We start from the raw sequence: 21,242 nt of genomic DNA, 5'->3' as shown, positions 1-21,242 counted from the left end.
TACCAATAGTACTCCTTTTGAGAAATATTGGGTTATGGTATAACTAAAATTATTAAAGTCACACAAACAGCCCTGGCTGGTTTGGCTCAGAGAATAGAGTGTCAGCCTGCAGACTAAAGTGACCCAGGTTCGATTTCGGTCAAGGGCACATGCCCAAGTTGCAGGCTCGATTCCCAGTAGGGGGCGTGCAGGAGGCAGCCAATCAAGGATTCACTTTCATCATCTCTCCCTCCCCCTTCCTCTCTGAAATTAATTAAAAAAATTACACAAACATCCTAGAAATTGTAAAATAAATAGGTGAGATCGTTAGGAAAGTGAAAGAAGGCTTGAGTAAAAGTTAAAGAAGGTATGTAAAGAGAAAGTACACCTAGAAACACTATACGCTAGAAGTGGGAAGGTGCCTGCAGGTCTAGAAAAAGCTAGGCATGAAGGAATGAATGCAAGTTTTTCCACCTCCATTGACTTCCAGAACAGAGCTACAGCTTTTTACCTAATGGGCCACTGTCTCCATTTCCTGAATGTGCTTGGAGGATTCTTCCTCCAACAGGCCTAATGGTAATATTTTAGGAACTTTTCTGCCTTCCATAAAGTTTCCTCATGGGTATGCTGATGCCTAATGCCATACATTCATTCCACAGGATATAAAACTTTAGATTTTACCATTAGATAAAATATAAGTAGCAATAGCTGGCTGCTTGTGAATTAATTTTAGTCAAGTTAATTATCCAATCAATAAGAAAAATGACAGATATATCAGGATCCTCTCCCTATTTTAACAGGGAAATCAGAAAGAGGACAGTGAACATCTTTGGAGAAAAAGGTCCTGAAAAAGGGTGCTGTGACCTTAAATGCAATTTTCAAGTTTTCTCTAGGGACTATTCATCTTTAGCTGAGTAGAGACATTTAACTTGTGCAAGAAGGCCATATGTCACTTGTAAATAAAAAATGCAGGCTTTGATTATCAATCATTTAAAAACCCAAGTCTATTCCCAGAGGGTATGCTAATCAGCGTGCTACTTATAAATTCGAATACAATAGCCCATAGTAACCATTATAGATTAATAATGGGATTTCAGTGATTTCCTCCCCCCTCCCCCAAAGTTCTACATGAAGTTCTAAGCAGACTCCACATTTGTTTTTAAATAATACTAGATATAACTGTAAGGAAATTTAATTAGTATTAGATAAAATATTTGCAATAAATTCCAAGAAGTTGGCAAAAATATCATTCTAATATTTTTTAAAGTTCATTAATTCTAAATTAAACAATATGGACTATAGTACTCACATGCTGGTTCTGTATTAAAGCATCAAGATTGGGTTCACATGGAATGCTGAAAACCACACGAATCCTACCTTCTGTAATCACATCCCTTGAATCCTGAACCTTGGAGAAAAAAAAAAATCACAGGTTTTAGTCTCTTTCACTACATTTTACTCACTTGATTTTTCTATTTATTTGAACAGTGTTTATTATTTCTGAAATACAGTAAGACAATAAAGATGGATAGTGGAAATTCTCTTGGAATTTTTGAGGGAATGTGATTATACTGCAAATTTGAGTCTACATTGTTTAATAAGTGTTAACCAGTCTTTTTTTTTATTATTATTAACTTTTTAATTTGCAAATAATTTCAAACTACCAAGAAGTTGCAAAACTAAAAACAGGTCAAAGAACACTTGAAAACATTTACCCAGATCAACCTACTGTTAACATTTTACTCCATGTTTTAACATTTGTGCTTTGTATGCATATTTAAATATATATAATTACTAGAGGCCTGGTACACGAAATTTGTGCACTGGGGAGGGGGATGGTGTCTCTCAGCCCAGCTTGCACCCTCCCCAATCTGGGACTCCCTGGGGGAAGTTCGACTGCAGTTGGACATCCCTCTCACAATCCAGGACTGCTGGGTCCCAACTGCTCATCTGCCTACCTGCGTGATTGCCCCTAATCACTTTTGCCTGCCAGCCTGATCACCCCCTAACCACTCCCCTGCCAGCCTGATCGACGCCTAACTGCTCCCTGCCGAACTGATTGCTCCCAGCTGTCCTCCCTTGCCAGCCCAGTCACCCCCAATTGCCCTCCCTTGCTGGCCCGGTTGCACCCAACTGCCCTCCCCTGCAGGCCTGGTCCCCCCCAACTGCCCTCCGCTGCCAGCCTGGTAGCCCCTAACTGCCCCCCACACCGGTCTGGTAGCCCTTAACTGCCCACCCCTGCAGACCCAGTCGCCCTTAATTGCCCTCCCCTGCCAGTCCAGTCACCCCTAACTGCTCTCCCCTGCTGGCCAGGTCATCCTCAACTGTCCTCCCCTGCCGGCCTGGTCACCCCTAACTGCCCTCCCCTGCAGGCCTGGTTGTCCCCAACTGTCCTCCCCCCGTCGCAGGCCAGGTCCCCTCGAACTGTTCCAGATCTGACCAGTAGGAGTCCCTTCAACTTGATTCCTGTGACTATGTGATACCCTCTCATCATTTGCACAAAAAGTAGCAAAGACACATAGGTGTATGTATAGGCATATATGTATATTTGCATGTGCCTTTTTCCATGTGAGAACTGGACCTTCCCAAAACATTAACACATCTATAAATTCATTAACCCAATAATACATCTAAAATAACTACAGAATTGATTCATATATACCACAATATACTACTAAAGAGAGCAGGATTTGAATTCTTTTTTATCCCCACCTCCTGACCCCAACATGCTTAAGACTAAAGATATATAGCCAAATACTTTGTTCATTAGTTAGATGAATGAACTCTTTCTTATTTTTCCACTTCAGTATTACTTTCTATTTTACACTTAAGTGAAGAAAAGGTAAAGAACTGTATTAATTTCAAACCAAAGAGAAATTTAATTAGTAACAGTAACTAACTTCTCCAGCACAGCCATAATAGGGGGTTCCCAGCATAAAGACCATACTTCTAGGAGGAAACAAGTCATCCAAAGTTTTGATATTGGAGAAACGGGAATCAAAAGCTCGGATGTCCTATATAGAATAAAATATAAAAGTAAATCATCACAGTCAAATCTTTCATAGATTGTACACAAGTTTTTTTTCCTATGGGACTATGGCTATACTACTTATAAATGTCAAATGCAAAGACTATCTACATACCAATACTGGCAGCTAAAATTTATTGACTGCTTTTAGGCATTGCACACTTTTATTAGTTCATTTTATCCTTAAGACAACCCTCTGTGACAAGACCATTATTAATTATTAGCCCCACTTTAGAGATGAAGAGACTAAGGCACAGAAAGAGGGTGAATCTTGCCCAAGGTCATATAGCTACGAAGTCAACTTAGGCATCTGTGCTCCTAATCACTACACTGTAATGTTTCCCCAAAATTACAGGATCACTACATGCTTTAAAAAATGTTATCCCCATACTACATCTAAGATTACAAATACAACAACAGCCTTTTGCATTTACTAATTTATTTAAGGCAAACATTTTCTTTTGGGAATAAAAATCTAAAAATGCAAAGGTATAAGTTAATGCTGAGATTTTTCTTTTAGAGATTAAGTTAAAAATAAATTAACCCTGCCCTACTGGCTCAGTTGGTTGAATACTGTCCTGTGTGCACCAAAAGGTTGCAGGTTTGATACCCAATCAGGGAGTGTATGATAGGCAACCGATGTATGTTTCTCTCTCATTCTACCCCTCCCCCGCCATCTCTCTCCCTTCCTCTTTCTAAGCATGTCCTCGGGTGAGGATTAAAAAAAAAAATTAAAAGGACATGTTCCTAACCACAGAGTGTCTGAGGAGGTAATCTGCCTTTTAAAAAAGACAATATTTTGCAAATTATATTAAATAATAGTTTCCATTATATATTGGTATATTACTCTTCTAATTAGAAGCCAATGTTAATACGATACATAGTCTGTCTTTATACAGTGTGCAATAGTGTACACTAAGATATAATTGAGACCTGATGGAGACTTACCTTGACAACAGCTTGATAAACAAAAGGAAGAACTTGTTTTGACCACTGTTTCTCTAGACGAACTTCACCATTTTGATTTATTTGATATCTATGACCTGTGAGTAACTGAACATATACAACTGCAGATGTTTCATTTATTATTATTCCTTTTCTTCTCAGGTAGCTAAAAGAAAGAATAAAAAAGAAATATAGATATGTGTGAGTGTGTATATAATTTAGGATGACAATCCTCCAAACCACCAACTCATATTCAAATGCTTAAATAAATTTTAAATAAATATGCTAATAATTCTAAGTACTTAAGACTTTTGCATTCATTTTTTTACTCTCTGAATACCTATCCCAATGTCTGTGAAATTAAATGAGAAGTCACAGAACTATAAGAAACTCCTGTGTTTTTTACCCCAGGAAGGCTATCATATAAAAAGTGAAAACAAGTGTTGGAAAAGAAGTGGAGAAATTGGAACATATATATTGCTGGTAGGAATGTAAAACGGTGCAGTCACTGTGTAAAACAGTTGGATAATTCCTCAAAGAGTTAAACATAGAATTGCCATATAGTTCAGCAATTCCATTTCTAGGTATATACCCTAAGAACTAGAAATGGATACTTAAATATCTATCTATCTATCTATCTATCTATCTATCTATCTATCTATCTATCTATCTATCTATCTATCTCTCTATCTATCTATCTATCATGCCAGCAACCATAACGCTGTTAACGACCTGAATGACCGGTCACTATGACACCCACTGCAGCCAGTGAACCCCTGGATCGGCGGGTGGGGCTGGCTGGCCAACCTTTGTAGGCCCCACCCCCAGCCGCCCCACCCCTGATCAGCCTCTCCCACCCTGATAGGGGGGCGGAGCCGGTGGCCAACTCCTCTGTGGCCCTTCCCCCCGACTGGACCCCTGATCGACCCCCACCCCACCCCAGTAGGGGGCAGGTCCAGCTGGCAAACCTCCTGCAGGCTCACCCCATTGCCAGCCCCGTCCAGATGGGCCTCCACCAACCTGATCGGCCTGTAGCCCCTCCTTACCCCAATAGGGGGTGGGGCCAGCTGGCTAACCTCCTGCAGCACCTTACCCACTCCCCCCGCTGGCCCTGCCCCTGATGGCCCTCACCACATTGATCGGCCCACAGCCCCTCCCCTCAGCCTGCCCTGCCCTGGATCGGGCCCTGCAACCCAATCAGGGGAGGGGCCCACTGGCCAATCACCCGCAGCCCCACCCCCAGTCAGCCTGTCACCTCCTCCCAACAGGCCCAGCCACGATCTGCCAATTGGAGGCCCGGCCAGCCGGACCCCACCCATGCATGAATTCATGCACTGGGCCTCTAGTTAATAAATAAATACTAATAGTAACACTACTAACAATAGCAACGACCCAAATGTCCACTGACAGATAAATGGATAAACAAAAGGTAGTAATATCCATATAATGGAATATTCAGCCATAAAAAGAAATGAGTACGAATTTCAAAAACATGTTAAATGAAACAAGCCAGACAAAGGTCACATATATGATTGCATTTATATGAAACATCCAAAATAGATAAATGCAGACAGACAAAAGGTTGACAGGGGCATTCACTGGGTCTTTTCTTTCTTCCTTCCTTCCTTTCTTCCTTCCTTCCTTCTTTCCTCCTTTTCTCTCTCTCTCCAAAGATTTGCTTCTGTGACTTAACTTTTTCTTTCTCATCACTCTGATTTGTTTTCCTCCCCTCTCTTTCTTTCTTTCCTTCTTTCTTTCTTTCTTTCTTTCAAAATATTTATTCTATTCTTAATTGGGTTGAATGGTAATACAAATATTGTGAGCCAGACATACCTTTCTCATGTAGTATACTTTAAATGCCCAAAACTTTATATAAAAACCACACGACCTTGTTTCTCTCACTATTCATTCTATGGAACCTCGGATCTAATCTGTGCTTTGAATAACTTCTCTCCTTGACTATGACTGTTACAGATCTGACAAAACTAGCCCCAGTTAGAAGTTTCGAGGGGGAAGAAATTGCTGAACAGAAACTTCAAGCCTTCTGTGGCTAATAGTCTAAAAGACTCCCTTAAAAGATGGAATACAAAAATACAGACTCATACAATTACTCTAAGACTGCTGGGAAAGTTTTATTACTACTCCAGTGCTTACACTAAGAGCTACAACTTGCAACTCATACCAAATACTGAGCATTGTCATTTTCAAAGATGTTAAGAACGTAAACATTATCCTGAACCTAATGGCAGCAGCAACAAGAGAAGCCTGAGTGCTTACTCTAAGGTATAGAGCCATGCTCAGGATAGACACCAACACCCACTTCAGCTAAGGCTCCTGGGGTATCCTCACGGTCATGTTAAAGCACAACCCTGGGAAGATCACAGAGCAGGGCATCCATCCACCATTCTCAGGATTTTGCTCCAAATGGAGAAATCAAGTCAGGCTGCATCTGGAAAGCATGAGAGGAGCTGTAGCCACGTCAGCAACACTGGGATTTGCTCTCTGCTGGCAAGGTCTCCTGGTACAGTTTAATTTTGTCCATATCATTGTCTTCATTAGGAAAGCTTTGGTGGTTCACGAGAATGTTCTCCACTAGGAACCAGGCTGGTTCCCCTATGTTAATACTGTCCTTTGCAGAGGTTTCAAACCATCCAGTGAAGCCATGCTCTTTGCAGATCTGGTCCATCTGGGAATATGGACCTTTTTCTGGTCACATGTACAACTGCCCTCCCCTGCCGGCCTGATGGCTCCCAACTTTCCTCCCCTGCTGGGGCCTGACTGTCCCCAACTCCCCTCCCCTGCTGGCCTCATTGCCCACAACTTCCCTCCCCTGGCACGACCTGCCTACTACACTGAACCCGCTTCCTCCATGCAAGGCAGTGGAAATGTTACTACCAGGCTCCTCCGCGTTGCACAGAGCAGGACCCCTAGGCCTCACTGCGCAGAGCGGCCACTGAGCCCCGCCTCCGCTGTGCGTGTGGCCATCTTGTGGTGGCCATCTTGTGTTGAAGTTGCGTGAGGGCGTGATACCACCTAGGCTTTTATTATATAGGTCTAGAGGCCCGATGCATGAAATACATGGAAGGGGTTTAGCCCTCGCAGCCATGGCAGCTTGTCTTGGCTCTCGCAGCTTCGTCTGGAAGGTTGTCTGGAAGGACATCCAGAAGGTCATTTGGCTGTCAGGTCTAATTAGTACATTGCGATTTTATTATTCTACACTAGTGGCCCGGTTCATGAAATTCATGCACATTAAAGGGGGATTAATTAGTGGAAATATTTTAATATTGCTATTTGCCCTCTCTCTATAATAGAAGTGTAAGAGATGAAAGAAAATTAGTAAAATGTATATTAAAATCTCCCTCCTGTCAGAGTCTGGGGCACGCCGCGGGACCCAGAGTCAAGTCCCCGCCCACTCATACGTGCCTTGAAATTGCGCGAGACCCAGATCCAGCTGGCCCTACCCCCATCAAGCCCTGCACAGCAGGGGGCGCAGCCTCAGGTACCTCGGCCCAGTGCTGAAGTACCTGTCAAGCACCGCTGGGCAGGGGGCGCAGCCTCAGGTCCCCTGACCCCAGCGTCAGGGTCTCAGGTCTCCAGGCCCAGCCTCAGGTCCCCCAGTCCAGGCACGAGGGCGTGATGACCATTTGTATATTAGCTCTTTATTATATAGGATTTTGCTGACCCCTGATCTAAAGATTCTCTATCTGAGGGATATTTTCTTACCTATTTTCCATTTTTTCTTTCTAAAACTCCTATTAGACAGAGGTAAGAAATTCTGAGTATACTCTTTACATCTCATGGTGCTTTGTGTGCTGAAGGAAGCCTTTAGCTTGACCTTTTACTGCAGCCCAATGATTCAATTGTTAGGATGCCCATATTACTATTCAGACCATCTACTGAGCTCATTATAACAACCACAATTTTAATTTTTATATATGTGTTTATATTTAAATATATGAATGATATATACTGTACATAGTTATATGTAGTATATATTAAATAACTTTATTATATATTATGTACATACTAGAGGTCCGGTGCACAAAATTCTGCACGGGGCGGGGGACGTTCCTCAGCCTGGCCTGAGCCCTCTTGCAGCCTGGGACCCCCTCGCTCCTTACCGCCTTCCTGCTGCTTCTTAGCGATACTGCGGAGGTGGACGAGGCTCCCGCCACCATCACTGCGCTCGCCAGCAGTGAGCCCAGCTTCTGGCTGAGCAGCGCTCCCCTGGTGGAGGCCCACTGACCTTCAGGGGACAGTTCCTGCATTGAGCATATGACCCCTGGTGGTCAATGCGCATCAAGCGACTGACTGGTCATTCTGCCAAGCATTGTGCTGTCTGGTCAGTTTGCATGTTAGGTTTTGATTATATAGGACATCCAATCTAATAAAGAGGGAATATTCAAAATGCCCATCACATCATAACAAGATGGCTGCACCCAAAGCGGAAGTAGGGATTCCGTAACACAAGATGGCTACACCCACAGCAGAGGCCGAGTTCTCATAACGAGCCTTAATGAGCAATCAGCAGGGACCTGAGGCTGCGTGGCGCTGGGCCGGGGCAGGGAACCTGAGGCTGTGCCTGCCCCCCACCCCCGCCACTGCCCTGATGGGGCTTGACAGGGGACCTCAGGCCGCACCTCCGCCCCGGCGCCAGGCCATGGGACCTGAGGTCACATCCCCCGCCCAGCGGAGCTTAACAGGGGACCTGAGGCCATGCCCCCCACCTAGAAGGGCTTAATGGGAGACCTTAGGCCATGGCTGCCGCCCGGCAAGGTTTGATGGGGACCTAAGGCCATGCACCCCGCCCCGGCACCGGGCAGGGGGACCTCAGGCTGAACCCACTGGCCTGGGCCAGGGACCTCAAAGCTTACCCCCCAGCCCACAGAAACTGAGGCTGCACCCCAGCCCTGGGTCAGGAGACTTGAAGCTGCACCCTCCACCTGGTGGGGCTTGATGGAAGTGGGGCCGGCTGGATCTGGATCTAGCCCAATAAGGGTGGGGCTGGTCGGGTCTGGGTCTCGTGTGATTAATTCCCTTTCAATGTGCATGAATTACGTGCACCAGGTCACTAGTACACACACTAGAGGCCCAGTGCATGAAAATTCGTGCACTGGGGGAGGTTATCCCTCAGCCCAGCCTGCCCTCCTCACAGTCCAGGAGTTCTCAGGAGATGTCCCACCCGACTGGGCGGATCAGGGGAAGGTGCCACCCCCATCATCCTACTGCTGTTGCCACTGCTGGCTGCTGCAGCTGCTGGCCCTCGATTCTTAGTGCTGGCCCTGCCCCCCTGCCCACTGGTGGGTGGGGTAAGATCTGGGGCTCTGGGAGGTTGAGGCACAGCAGGTCTCACCCCGTCCAGCCTCTGTGTAGGTGTGGCACCGGGACCAGCTGACGCCGCTGCCTCTGTGACTGCCTCTGTGGAAGGAGTAGCACTGGGACCAGGACTGCATAGCCCCCTCTCTTGAGCTGCCTCTTCGAAAGGGGCATTGGTGCCACCTTCTCCTCACGTGACTGCCACGAGTGCCTTCTCCTCCCGCGGCTGCTACGAGAGCCTCCTGCACCGCCGGCCCTCAGCCTTTGTAGCTGCTGGCCCTTGGTCCCTGTAGCCACTGTGGCTTTGTCTGGAAGGACGTCTGGTCCAATTAGCATATTACCCTTGTATATGAATAGGTATTTTCATAGCAGCTTATTCTTAAACTAGAGACCCGGTGCACAAAAATTTGTGCACTCGGGGGGAAAGGGGGTCACTCAGCCCGGCCTGTGACCTCTCGCAGTCTGGGACCTCTCGGGAGATAAGACCCTGCTGGCTTAGGCCTGCTCCCGGGTGGCAGAGGGCAGGCCCAATCCCTAGGTCGGGCTCAGAGCAGGGCCGATTGGGGAGTTGGGGCGCCGCCCCCTGTCATGCACACAGCAGGGCGGATTGGGAGGTTGAGATGCGACCCTCAGTCACGCTCAGGGTAGGGTCGATTGGGGGTTGGGGTACCGCCCCCTGTCACACTCAAGGCAGGGTTGACAGGGAGATTGCGGCGCCACCCACTGTCACACACAGAGCAGGGCCGATCAGGGGGTTGGGGCGCTGCCCCCTGTCACGCACAGAGCAAGGCCCATCGAGGTGGTTGGGGCTCCTTACCCTGTCATGCACAGAGCAGGGCCAATCAGGGGGTTGGGGCGCTGCACCCTGTCACACACAGAGCAGGGCCGATCAGGGGGTTGCGGCGCCACCACTCTCACACTCAGGGCAGGGCCGATGGGGAGGTTATGGCTCTACCCCATCACACACAGAGCAGGGCCCGTGGGGGGGGGGGGCGGTTGGGGCGCTGCCCTCTATCAGCCACAGAGCAGGGCCGATCAGGGGGTTGGGGCGCTGCCCCCTGTCACACACAGAGCCACAGGGTGATCAGGGGGTTTGGGCACTGCCGCCTGTCATGCTGATCCCGGTGCTGGGAGGCATATTACCCTTTTACAATATAGGATAGAGGCCTGGTACATGGGTGGGGCTGGCTGTTTTGCCCTGAAGGGTGTCCTGGATCAGGGTGGGGGTCCTCACTGGGGTGCCTGGCCAGTCTGGGTGAGGGGCTGAGGGCTGTTTTCAGGCTGGCGGGTGACAGAAGCTCCCAACTGCTCCTTTTTTTCTTTTTTATTCTGGGCCAGCTTTAGCTCTGAGGCTTGGCTCCAGCTCATAGGCCTCCGCTGCTGAAAGTAGGTATCTGGTTTGTTTGAGTTCTATAATAGAAACAATGTATAACTCCAGCTCTGAGATCCCAGCTCGCTGAAAGAAGGTTTCTGGGGTTTTGTTTAGCTTCTATATTTGTAACTATGTTTCAAACTGCAAGCTCAGAGGCTGGCAAGGCAGGCAGGGAACGGTGGTTTCCTCCGTCACTGAAGCAAGCAAGCCTCATGTTAGTTTCAAGCTACCTGGCTGCCGGCCGCCATCTTGGCTGGCAGTTAATTTGCATATCTCCCTGATTAGCCAAGGGAAGGGTAGCAGTCGTACGCTAATTACCATATTTCTCTTTTATTAGATAGGACTAGAGGCCTGGGGAACAAAAATTTGTGCACTCGGGGGAGAGAAGGGGTCCCTCAGCCCGGCCTGTGCCCTCTCGCAGTCAGGGACCCCTCAGGAGATAACGCCCTGCTGGCTTAGGCCTGCTCCCGGGTTGCAGAGGGCAGACACAATCCCTAGGTGCAGCCCCTGGTCCAGCTCAGAGCAGGGCCGATTGGGGAGTAGGGGTGCCGCCCCCTGTCATACACAGAGCAGGGCGATTGGGCGGTTGTGATGCCACCCTCAGTCACGCTCAGGGTAGGGCTGATTGGGCGGTTGGGGCACCATCCCCTGTCACACTCAAGGCAGGGTCGATGGGGAGGTTGCGGTGCCACCACCTGTCACGCAGAGAGGAGGGCCAATCAGGGTGTTGGGGCGCTGCGCCCTGTCACGCACAGAGCAGGGCCCATCAGGGGATTGGGGAGCCGCCCTCTATCACCCACAGAGCAGGGCCGATCAGGGGGTTGGGGTGCCTGTCACTAACAGAGCAGGGGGGATAGGGAGGTTGTGGCCCCGCCCCCTGTCATACACAGAGCAGGGCGATTGGGCGGTTGTGATGCCACCCTCAGTCACGCTCAGGGTAGGGCTGATTGGGGGGTTGGGGCACCATCCCCTGTCACACTCAAGGCAGGGTCGATGGGGAGGTTGCGGTGCCACCACCTGTCACGCAGAGAGGAGGGCCAATCAGGGTGTTGGGGCGCTGCGCCCTGTCACGCACAGAGCAGGGTCAATCAGGGGGTTGGGGGCTCAGAGGCCTGCAGCGGTAGGCCGGGAACGTTGGTTTCCTCCATCAGTGAAGCAAGCAAGCCTCATTTTATTTTCAAGCTGGCTGGCTGCCGGCCGCCACCTTGGCTGGCAGTTAATTTGCATATCTCCCTGATTAGCCAAGGGAAGGGTAGCAGTCGTACGCTAATTACCATATTTCTCTTTTATTAGATAGGACTAGAGGCCTGGGGAACAAAAATTTGTGCACTCGGGGGAGAGAAGGGGTCCCTCAGCCCGGCCTGTGCCCTCTCGCAGTCAGGGACCCCTCAGGAGATAACGCCCTGCTGGCTTAGGCCTGCTCCCGGGTTGCAGAGGGCAGACACAATCCCTAGGTGCAGCCCCTGGTCCAGCTCAGAGCAGGGCCGATTGGGGAGTAGGGGTGCCGCCCCCTGTCATACACAGAGCAGGGCGATTGGGCGGTTGTGATGCCACCCTCAGTCACGCTCAGGGTAGGGCTGATTGGGGGGTTGGGGCACCATCCCCTGTCACACTCAAGGCAGGGTCGATGGGGAGGTTGCGGTGCCACCACCTGTCACGCAGAGAGGAGGGCCAATCAGGGTGTTGGGGCGCTGCGCCCTGTCACGCACAGAGCAGGGTCAATCAGGGGGTTGGGGGCTCAGAGGCCTGCAGCGGTAGGCCGGGAACGTTGGTTTCCTCCATCAGTGAAGCAAGCAAGCCTCATTTTAGTTTCAAGCTGCCTGGCTGCCGGCCGCCACCTTGGCTGGCAGTCAATTAGCATATCTCACTGATTAGCCAATGGGAAGGGTAGCGGTTGTACGCCCATTGCCATGTTTCTCTTTTATTAGATAGGATGGTTTTGCTCTTGATGGCAGGGTTGGTCTGAAATGAGCCATCTCATCTTAGCCTGAAACAGACATTTTTCCAACAAATTTTTGAAATGCAGCATTCTGTTACTATTTTCTAAAAATTCAATGGGATGTTTTTCTACCATTTTCACTCAAAAGTTATCATGTGTGTAATCTTGATATCAATAGCTGACAAGGACATTACAAGAAAGGGAAATTATAGGTCAATCACTTTCATGAAAGTAAATGCAAAAATCCTAAACAAAATAAATCTAATTATATATAAAGGGATAATATAACACAGCCAAATGGGATTTATTCCAGGAATTCACGGGTAGATTAATATTTGAAATTTAATCAATGTAATTCTCTATATTAACAGAAAAAGGAAGTCATATGATTATTTTCACAGATGGAGAAAAATTTTGATAAATCAACCCAAATTAATGATTAAAAACACATTAACCACCTAGGAATGGAAGGAGATTTCCTTAATCTGATAAAGAATATTGAAAAATAAAAAAACTCTACAGCAATCATCATATTGAGTGAATCATTTAAGGGTTTTTCATGAAATTGAGAATGACAACACAGATACATAAGAAAAATTACAAATAAAAAAAAGTTCAACAGTTTTCAATAGAAAAAAGGGCAGAACAATTGAACAGCCATTTCAGAAAAGAACATATTCAAATGGACAGCAACAGAAAATGATGTTCAACTTCATTAGGTATGAAAGAACACAAATTAAACCAAAATGAGGTAGCCACTATGTCAGAATGGCTACAAGGGAAGAGACAATAGTAATAAGTATTGATGAATGTAGAGAGAAACAGAAATTGTTATAAACTGCTGTTAGATGTAAAGTGATGAGATAACTTTGCAAAATTCATTTTGATGGTATCTATTAAAGCTGATCTTAAGCATCCTATATAATAAAAGGCAAAGATGCAAATTGTCCCCTCAACTGGGAGTTCGACTAGACGGTGGCGTTGGCCAGCCGGCCTGGCCCTATCGGCCCCAATCCAGGCAGGCTGGCCAGACCCCACCTGTGCACGTATTTGTGCACCTGGCCTCTAGTATCCTATAAAGCAGCAACTCCACCTATAGATAGCACCTAACAGAAATGCATATATATGCATTCATCAAAAGTCCCAAATGAGAAACAACTCAATTATCCATCCATAATAGAGTGGGTAAATTGTGCTGTTTTCATACAATGTAATGCTATCATTAGTGAAAATGAACAAACTATAACTATCTGTACCAATACAAATGAATATTAAAATCACAGTACTGAGCAAAAGAAATTAAGGTAAAAAACAGTATATTCTGTGTGAATCAATCATGTAACATTCAAATACTAATCCCTGGCGTTGTAAATCAAAATAGTTATTGTTGGGGGAGAGAAGTGGATGGTAATGGCTTAAAAGATTTTGGTATAAGGATTTTGGCTTTGTGGGACTAAGCAATTAGTGGGACTTTCCCACTAATTCCCACTAAGCAATTTTTTTTTGCTTCTGTTTATTGACTTGTATTCTGGTTGTACATGTGAAAACTTATCAAGTAATACACTTATGATTTGTACATTTTTTTTCTCTGTACATATACTTCAGTAAAAATTTTCTGTTAAAGAAAACCACCAAAATAGTTATTTAGAACAGTATTTTTAAACTCCTAAGTGGTTGGGAGACATTTTCTATTTAACTTTTGCTTTATTTTATACTTTTATACCTTTGGGGTCATTGTTGTAGTCTGTATTCCTTCTGTACTTTTAAATTTCTTGCATTTACTTAGTAGCCTATGTGAAATGGCTTATTTATTTATTTATTTATTTATTTATTTTGTGGGGCTGTGGAATCTAATCTATTACTATTAAGTCAAATGTTTATGTTGCTTAGATTTTGTATCTGCATATTTGCTTTTTGATTACCAAATCTGTCAGAAAGGTCAGTCTTCCAAAATTATGGTGGTCCTTAATTCGCTTCAGTTTTTCCTGAAGACTGTTAAGACACCATTGATTATAAGATATATAATTAATTTATTAATCACTGAGCAAGAAAAAGAGTCCACCAATGAAACTACAAAACTGAAAACTACATTTTAAGTTCAAGATGATAAAAAGTGAAAATATGCACTTCAAAATCCACCAAATAAATGAGGTCAACTATGTTATTCAGGACATAACGCTTTATGTGGTTCTATCTACATTGTGAAATAAACTTTCTGTAGTCACCTTTCCCACTATTTACTCTTTTAGCCTTCGATTCAATTTTGTCTGATTTTTAATACTGCAACCCTTACTTTCTTTCTGTCTGCATTTCCCAATATTTAATAATGTAAATTTCATGAGACTGAGCTGAAACAAAGATTCATTTTTAAATGGTTGGGATATAAATATAAAATTATAATTTCTGAAAACTGTAGGTGGTGAGGGATTACTGTACCTTAAACCTTACTAATTTTGGTGTTTGGTGTACTTCTTATAGCTGGTTTACAGTTGGATAATCATGCTGGTGATATAATCAAAGTGCTTCTGTACTTTAATTGAGGAGCTATAGCCACTTAGATTTAATGACAATTCTTATTTTAATTATGTTTCTGCCATTTTATTTTATTTATCATTTTAGGCAGCCTAAACTATATTTTGTTTTGCTTCTCTATCATAGATTCTTTCTTTTTCTTAAAACAGTTTTTTTTCAATTACAGTTGAAATACAATATTTTATTAGTTTCAGTTGTACAACAGTGTTTAAATATTTATGTAACTCATGAAGTGATCTCCCTGATAAGTCTACACCATATGTAGTTATTACAATATGACTGACTATATTCTCTGTGTTCAGTTTACATCCCCAGGACTATTCTGTAACTATCAATTTGTACTTCTTATCCCTTCCCCCTTTGCACCCATACCACCATCACCCCTCTCATCTGGCTACCATCAAAACATTCTCTGTTTCTGACTGTTCATTTATTTTATTTAGATTCCACGAATGAAATCATATGACATTTATCTTTGCTGACTTATTTCACTCAGCACAATACACTTCGTCCATCAATGTTGTTGCAGTGGCAACATTTCATTCTTCTTAACAGCTGAGGCATAGTCCATTGTATATATGCATCACTTCTTCTTTATTCATTTGTCTACCAATGGACAGGTTGCTTCCTCATTTGGCTATTGTAGATAATGCTGCAATAAACATTTGGGTGCCTATGTCTTTTCAAATGAAGTGTGTTGGGTTTCTTCAGATAAATACACAGAAGTGAAACTGGTGGGTCCGTCTTTTGTTGTAAAGTCTATTTTGTTTGGTATAAGCATTACTACCATAGGTTTTTTGTTTGTTTGTGTACTTCCATTTTCATAAAGTATTTTCCATCTCTTTACTTTCAGTCTTTGTACTTTTCAATCTGCAGTGACTCTCCTGTAGACAGCATAAGTAAAGGACTTGTTTTCTTATCCATCCAGCTACCTTATGTCTTTTGATTTAATCCATTTGCATTTAATAAATTGTTTATAGATATGTAGTTATTGCTATTTTGTTAATCATATTTTTTATATTTATGTTTCCTTTTTCTCTTCTTCTTCTTAAGAATCCCTTTAACATTCTTAAAATACTGGATTGGTGGTGATGAACTCCTTTAGTTTTTCCTCGTCTGGGAGGCTCTTAATGTGACCTTCAATTCTAAATGATAGCTTTGCTGAGTAGAGTAATCTTGGTGGTAGGTCTTTGCTTTTCATCACTTTCAATATTTCTTGCCATTCCTTTCTGGCCTGCAAAGTTTCTGTTGAGAAATCAGAGGACAGTCCTATGGGCACTCCCTTGTAGTTTACTAACTGCTTTTCTCTTACCATTTTTAAGATTCTCTTTGTCTATAACCTTTGACATTTTAATTATGATGTGTCTTGGTGTGGGCCTATTTGGGTTCATGATGTTTGGGATCCTCTGTGATTCCTGGGCATGTAAGTTTATTTCCTTTACTAGATTAGGGAAGATTTCAACCATTATTTCTTAACTAGGGGCCCGGTGCACGAAATTCGTGCACTGGGTGGGGGTGGGGGGTGAGGGTGAGTGTCCCTCAGCCCAGCCTGCCCCCTCTCACATACTGGGAGCCCTCAGGCGTTGACCCCCATCACCCTCCAATTGCAGGATCGGCCCCTTGCCCAGGCCTGACGCCTCTGGCCCAAATCTCATGCCTGGGCAGGGGACCCCCATCTCCCTCTGATCGCTTGCTCCACCCCCCCACCCAAGCCTGACGCCTCTGACCCAGGCTTCAGGCCCCCCCCCCCGCCCAGGCCTGACGCCTCAGCCAGAGGAGTTGATCCTCATCACCCTCCAATTGCCGATCAGCGGATCGGCCCCTTGCCCGGGCCTGAGGCCTCCGGCAGAGGTGTCAGGCCTGGGTAGGGCACCCCCAGCTCCCTGCGGTTACAGGCTCCGCCCCTGCCCAGGCCTAAGGCCTCTGGCCAAGTCATTAGGCCTGGGCAGGGGACCCCCAGCTCCCCGTGATCTCCCGCTCTGCCCCTGCCCAGGCCTAACGCCTCTGGCTGAAGCGTCCTGCCCGGGCAGCGGGGACCCGCAGTGGCAGCGGCCTCGCGATCGTGGGTTCTGCTTTAGGCCCAGCCAAGGGACCCCTAGCTCCCGGGACTGCCAGCTTTGACCCTGCCCAGCTCCCATTGCTGGCTCCACACCTACTTCCTGCTATCACTGGCCAGGGCGGCAAAGGCGCCTGATTCTCTGATCATGGCTGGGGGGCAGGGCAAAGGCGGCCCTGGGGACTCTTAGCTCCCCCCTGGGTTTCCGATCACTGTCAGTGGCAGGGGGCTTCTTCCTGCTTTCTTGGCTGGCAGTTAATTTGCATATAGCCCTGATTGGCCAATGAAAAGGGTATCGTCGTACGCCAATTACCATTTTTCTCTTTTATTATATAGGATAAAGGTTCCCAATTCCTTGCACTTTCTCTTCTCCTTATGTTATACCATGATGCAAACGTTAGTGCTGATGTTGTCCCAGAAGCCCCTTAAACTATCCTTATTTTCCTGGATTGTTTTCTTTTTGCTGTTCTGATTAGGTGTGTTCCGCTACCTTATCTTGAAAATCGCTGACGAAATCCTATGCTTCATCTAACCTACTATTGATTCTTTCTAATGCAATCCTCATTTGTTATTGTATTCTTAATTTCTGACCAGTTCTTTATTATGTTTTCCATCTCCATTTCTCTTTGTTGAAGTTCTCACTGAGGTCATTGAGCACCTTTATAACCTTGTTTCAAACTCTGCATCTGGTAAAATGCTTGTATAGATTTTATTTAGTTTGTTTTCTAGAGTTTTGTTCTGTTCTTTAATTTGGGACATGTTTCTTTGTCTCCTCTTTTAGGCTACCTCCCTGTGTTTGTTTCTATGTATTAAGTAGAGCTGCTACCTCTCCCAATCTTGGTAGAGTGGCCTTATGTAGCACATGTCCTGTGGGGCACAGTCTCACTGTTCACCTGAGCCAAATGTTCCAGATGTGTCTTTTGTGTGGGCTGCCCTCCTGCTGTAGTTGAGCCTTGATTGCTATTGGCATGTCAGTGGGAGAGATTAACCTTCAGGCCTATTGGTTTTGAGGACTGGCTGCGACTACAGTGTGTTAGTTCTGGGGCCTGTGCTCTGCCCAAGGACACTTATTATGAGCTACAAAGTGATCTGCAGATGGTTGCCACTTGTACTGGGCTTGGAGGTGCCTGGAAGAGGCTAAGCTATGAACTTAGGCCATATGTCACTATTGCCAGACTTGGAGCTACTTAGCAAAAGGTATGGGGCACTATAAGGCCAGTTGCTCCTTGTTTGGGGTTTGAGAGATTTTAGGAAAGTCTGAAGTATGTGCCAAGGCCATCTGTATGGAAAAGCCATTGGAAGTGGCTTGGGTGGGCCTGCAAGTTGGATGGGGTCTCAGAGAATCACCAGGGCAGAGCAAATATTGTTACCCAAATTGATGGAAACCCAGATATGGAGCCTGCAGTGCAGGGGAAAGCGTTCAGCAAAGGAACAATGGCTTATGCCAGCACTTCTGTCTGGGAGAAAGCTGCCCCTCCAGTCCTCACCGTGAAGCCAGACAATTCAGTTCCTTCCCATAAGGAAAAACTGCTGCCCCAGTCCTGGAGCTTAGAGCAAGTGGGTATGAGTAAGTCCATGCATGGGCTCTGTAAGAGGAACTTCCTGGGACCCCAGCAACCTTCTATTTCACTCATCCACAATCCCCTCTGGTTCTTTTAGCCAGAAGTTATGGGGACTTCTTTTCATGGCACTGGGCCACTGGGCTAGGGAAGCCCTGTATAGGGCTGGGATAATTTGCTCCTCAGGGGAGACATCAGCAGCAGAGATATCACTCCCAACTTTTAACTACTACATGTGGGTGTGGGTCCAACCTGTTCCGCACCTCTGCCCCTTCTACTGGTCTTGATGTTGATTCTTCTGTATATCCTTAGTTATATGCTGTCTGGTCAGCCAGATATCAGATAGTTCTCACTAATGGCAGTCTTTAGTTTATTTGCAATTTTGATGTGGTCATGGTAGCAGGCAAGTACACCATTTTCCCTACTCTGCCATCTTGACAGGAAGACTCCTATAATTTCTTTCATTTAATTTTTTTCTTGCTAGTACTTTGCAAGTTAGAAATCTTGCTTTATATTTCTATTTATGGTTACTTCTGACTTAAACTTTTGAAAACATTTCATTCTTCTCCAAATTTCTAAATTATAAATAAACTACCTTGTAACTTTTTTATATCTAAAATGAGAATTAGTACTTAAAATTCTTTACTAGTTACAGTGTTTACAACCAATATTTTGATAACCCTATTTTTTTAATGTAAGTCTATTCTCTTCTTGTTTGAGGTATAAGATTAAATAAAGCACTCTCCTCCAAATTATCCTCTAATTGCATCATAATGTTCTCTATAACATCCATAAAGTATTACCTTGCTCCCTTATCCCTGGATTCTGTTCTTCTTTAATTCCTAAACCTTTTGAAACCATTATATCCTCAATATCCACATTCTTAAATGAATGTTCCACCACCCCCCACTGACCCCCAAAAGCCTGCCCCCACCCCCACCCCAGACTTTCACCACCCTATTATGTGTCCAAGGGATATGCATACGTGCACACAAGGTATCTGGTTGATTGTCTCCCACCCACCCACGATCCCCCACCTTCCCACTGAGATTCCAGACTCTGTTCCATGCTTCCATGTCTATGGATCCATTCTGGTCATCAGTTTATTTTATTACTTAGATTCCACCTATGAGTGGGATCATGTGATACTTGTCTTTCTCTGACTGGCTTATTTCACTTAGCATTGATGGACACTCAGATGTGGTCCTGGTTTGCACCTGCCGGGGGAGGGCTCAGCAAAGGAACAGTGGCCTCTGCCAGCCCTTCTGTCTGGGAGAAAGCTGCCCCTCCAGTCCTCACCGTGAAGCCAGACAATTCAGTTCCTTCCCATAAGGAAAAACTGCTGCCCCAGTCCTGGAGCTTAGAGCAAGTGGGTATGAGTAAGTCCATGCATGGGCTCTGTAAGAGGAACTTCCTGGGACCCCAGCAACCTTCTATTTCACTCATCCACAATCCCCTCTGGTTCTTTTAGCCAGAAGTTATGGGGACTTCTTTTCATGGCACTGGGCCACTGGGCTAGGGAAGCCCTGTATAGGGCTGGGATAATTTGCTCCTCAGGGGAGACATCAGCAGCAGAGATATCACTCCCAACTTTTAACTACTACATGTGGGTGTGGGTCCAACCTGTTCCGCACCTCTGCCCCTTCTACTGGTCTTGATGTAGATTCTTCTGTATATCCTTAGTTATATGCTGTCTGGTCAGCCAGATATCAGATAGTTCTCACTAATGGCAGTCTTTAGTTTATTTGCAATTTTGATGTGGTCATGGTAGCAGGCAAGTACACCATTTTCCCTACTCTGCCATCTTGACAGGAAGACTCCTATAATTTCTTTCATTTAATTTTTTTCTTGCTAGTACTTTGCAAGTTAGAAATCTTGCTTTATATTTCTATTTATGGTTACTTCTGACTTAAACTTTTGAAAACATTTCATTCTTCTCCAAATTTCTAAATTATAAATAAACTACCTTGTAACTTTTTTATATCTAAAATGAGAATTAGTACTTAAAATTCTTTACTAGTTACAGTGTTTACAACCAATATTTTGATAACCCTATTTTTTTAATGTAAGTCTATTCTCTTCTTGTTTGAGGTATAAGATTAAATAAAGCACTCTCCTCCAAATTATCCTCTAATTGCATCATAATGTTCTCTATAACATCCATAAAGTATTACCTTGCTCCCTTATCCCTGGATTCTGTTCTTCTTTAATTCCTAAACCTTTTGAAACCATTATATCCTCAATATCCACATTCTTAAATGAATGTTCCACCACTTCCCTGGGTAGCTCTCTCAAGTGGTAACCTCTCAATGTTACATGTATGATCTATCCAAGACCACAATAGTTCTTCAGCCTCCCTATCTTTAATAACCTTCTCCTCCATTCTATTTTGGTCACCTATTCCCTTGGCTATGACTTGGGTAAAGACATCACCCATTTATTTATTTTTATTTGTACTATTGAAAGTATTACATATGTCCTCCCCTCACCCCCCCTGACCCCCAAAAGCCTGCCCC

The 21,242-nt window shown here is 45.1% G+C and overlaps 1 protein-coding gene across 1 annotated transcript in view; it reads right to left on the bottom strand.

Annotated features, from left to right (window-relative positions):
- XRN1 (5'-3' exoribonuclease 1) overlaps nt 1-21,242 on the bottom strand; it is a 203,723-nt gene that overhangs the window by 71,421 nt on the left and 111,060 nt on the right. Inside the window, 3 exon segments of the mRNA XM_006757506.2 lie at nt 1,289-1,387; nt 2,880-2,993; nt 3,956-4,118. Coding sequence (XP_006757569.1) covers nt 1,289-1,387; nt 2,880-2,993; nt 3,956-4,118 — 376 coding nt within the window.

Source organism: Myotis davidii, unplaced genomic scaffold (genome assembly GCF_000327345.1).
Source record: "Myotis davidii unplaced genomic scaffold, ASM32734v1 scaffold495, whole genome shotgun sequence".
NCBI lineage: Eukaryota > Metazoa > Chordata > Mammalia > Chiroptera > Vespertilionidae > Myotis > Myotis davidii.
Note: the sequence above shows the minus strand (reverse complement) of the source record. Positions and strands in the feature narration are given on the sequence as shown.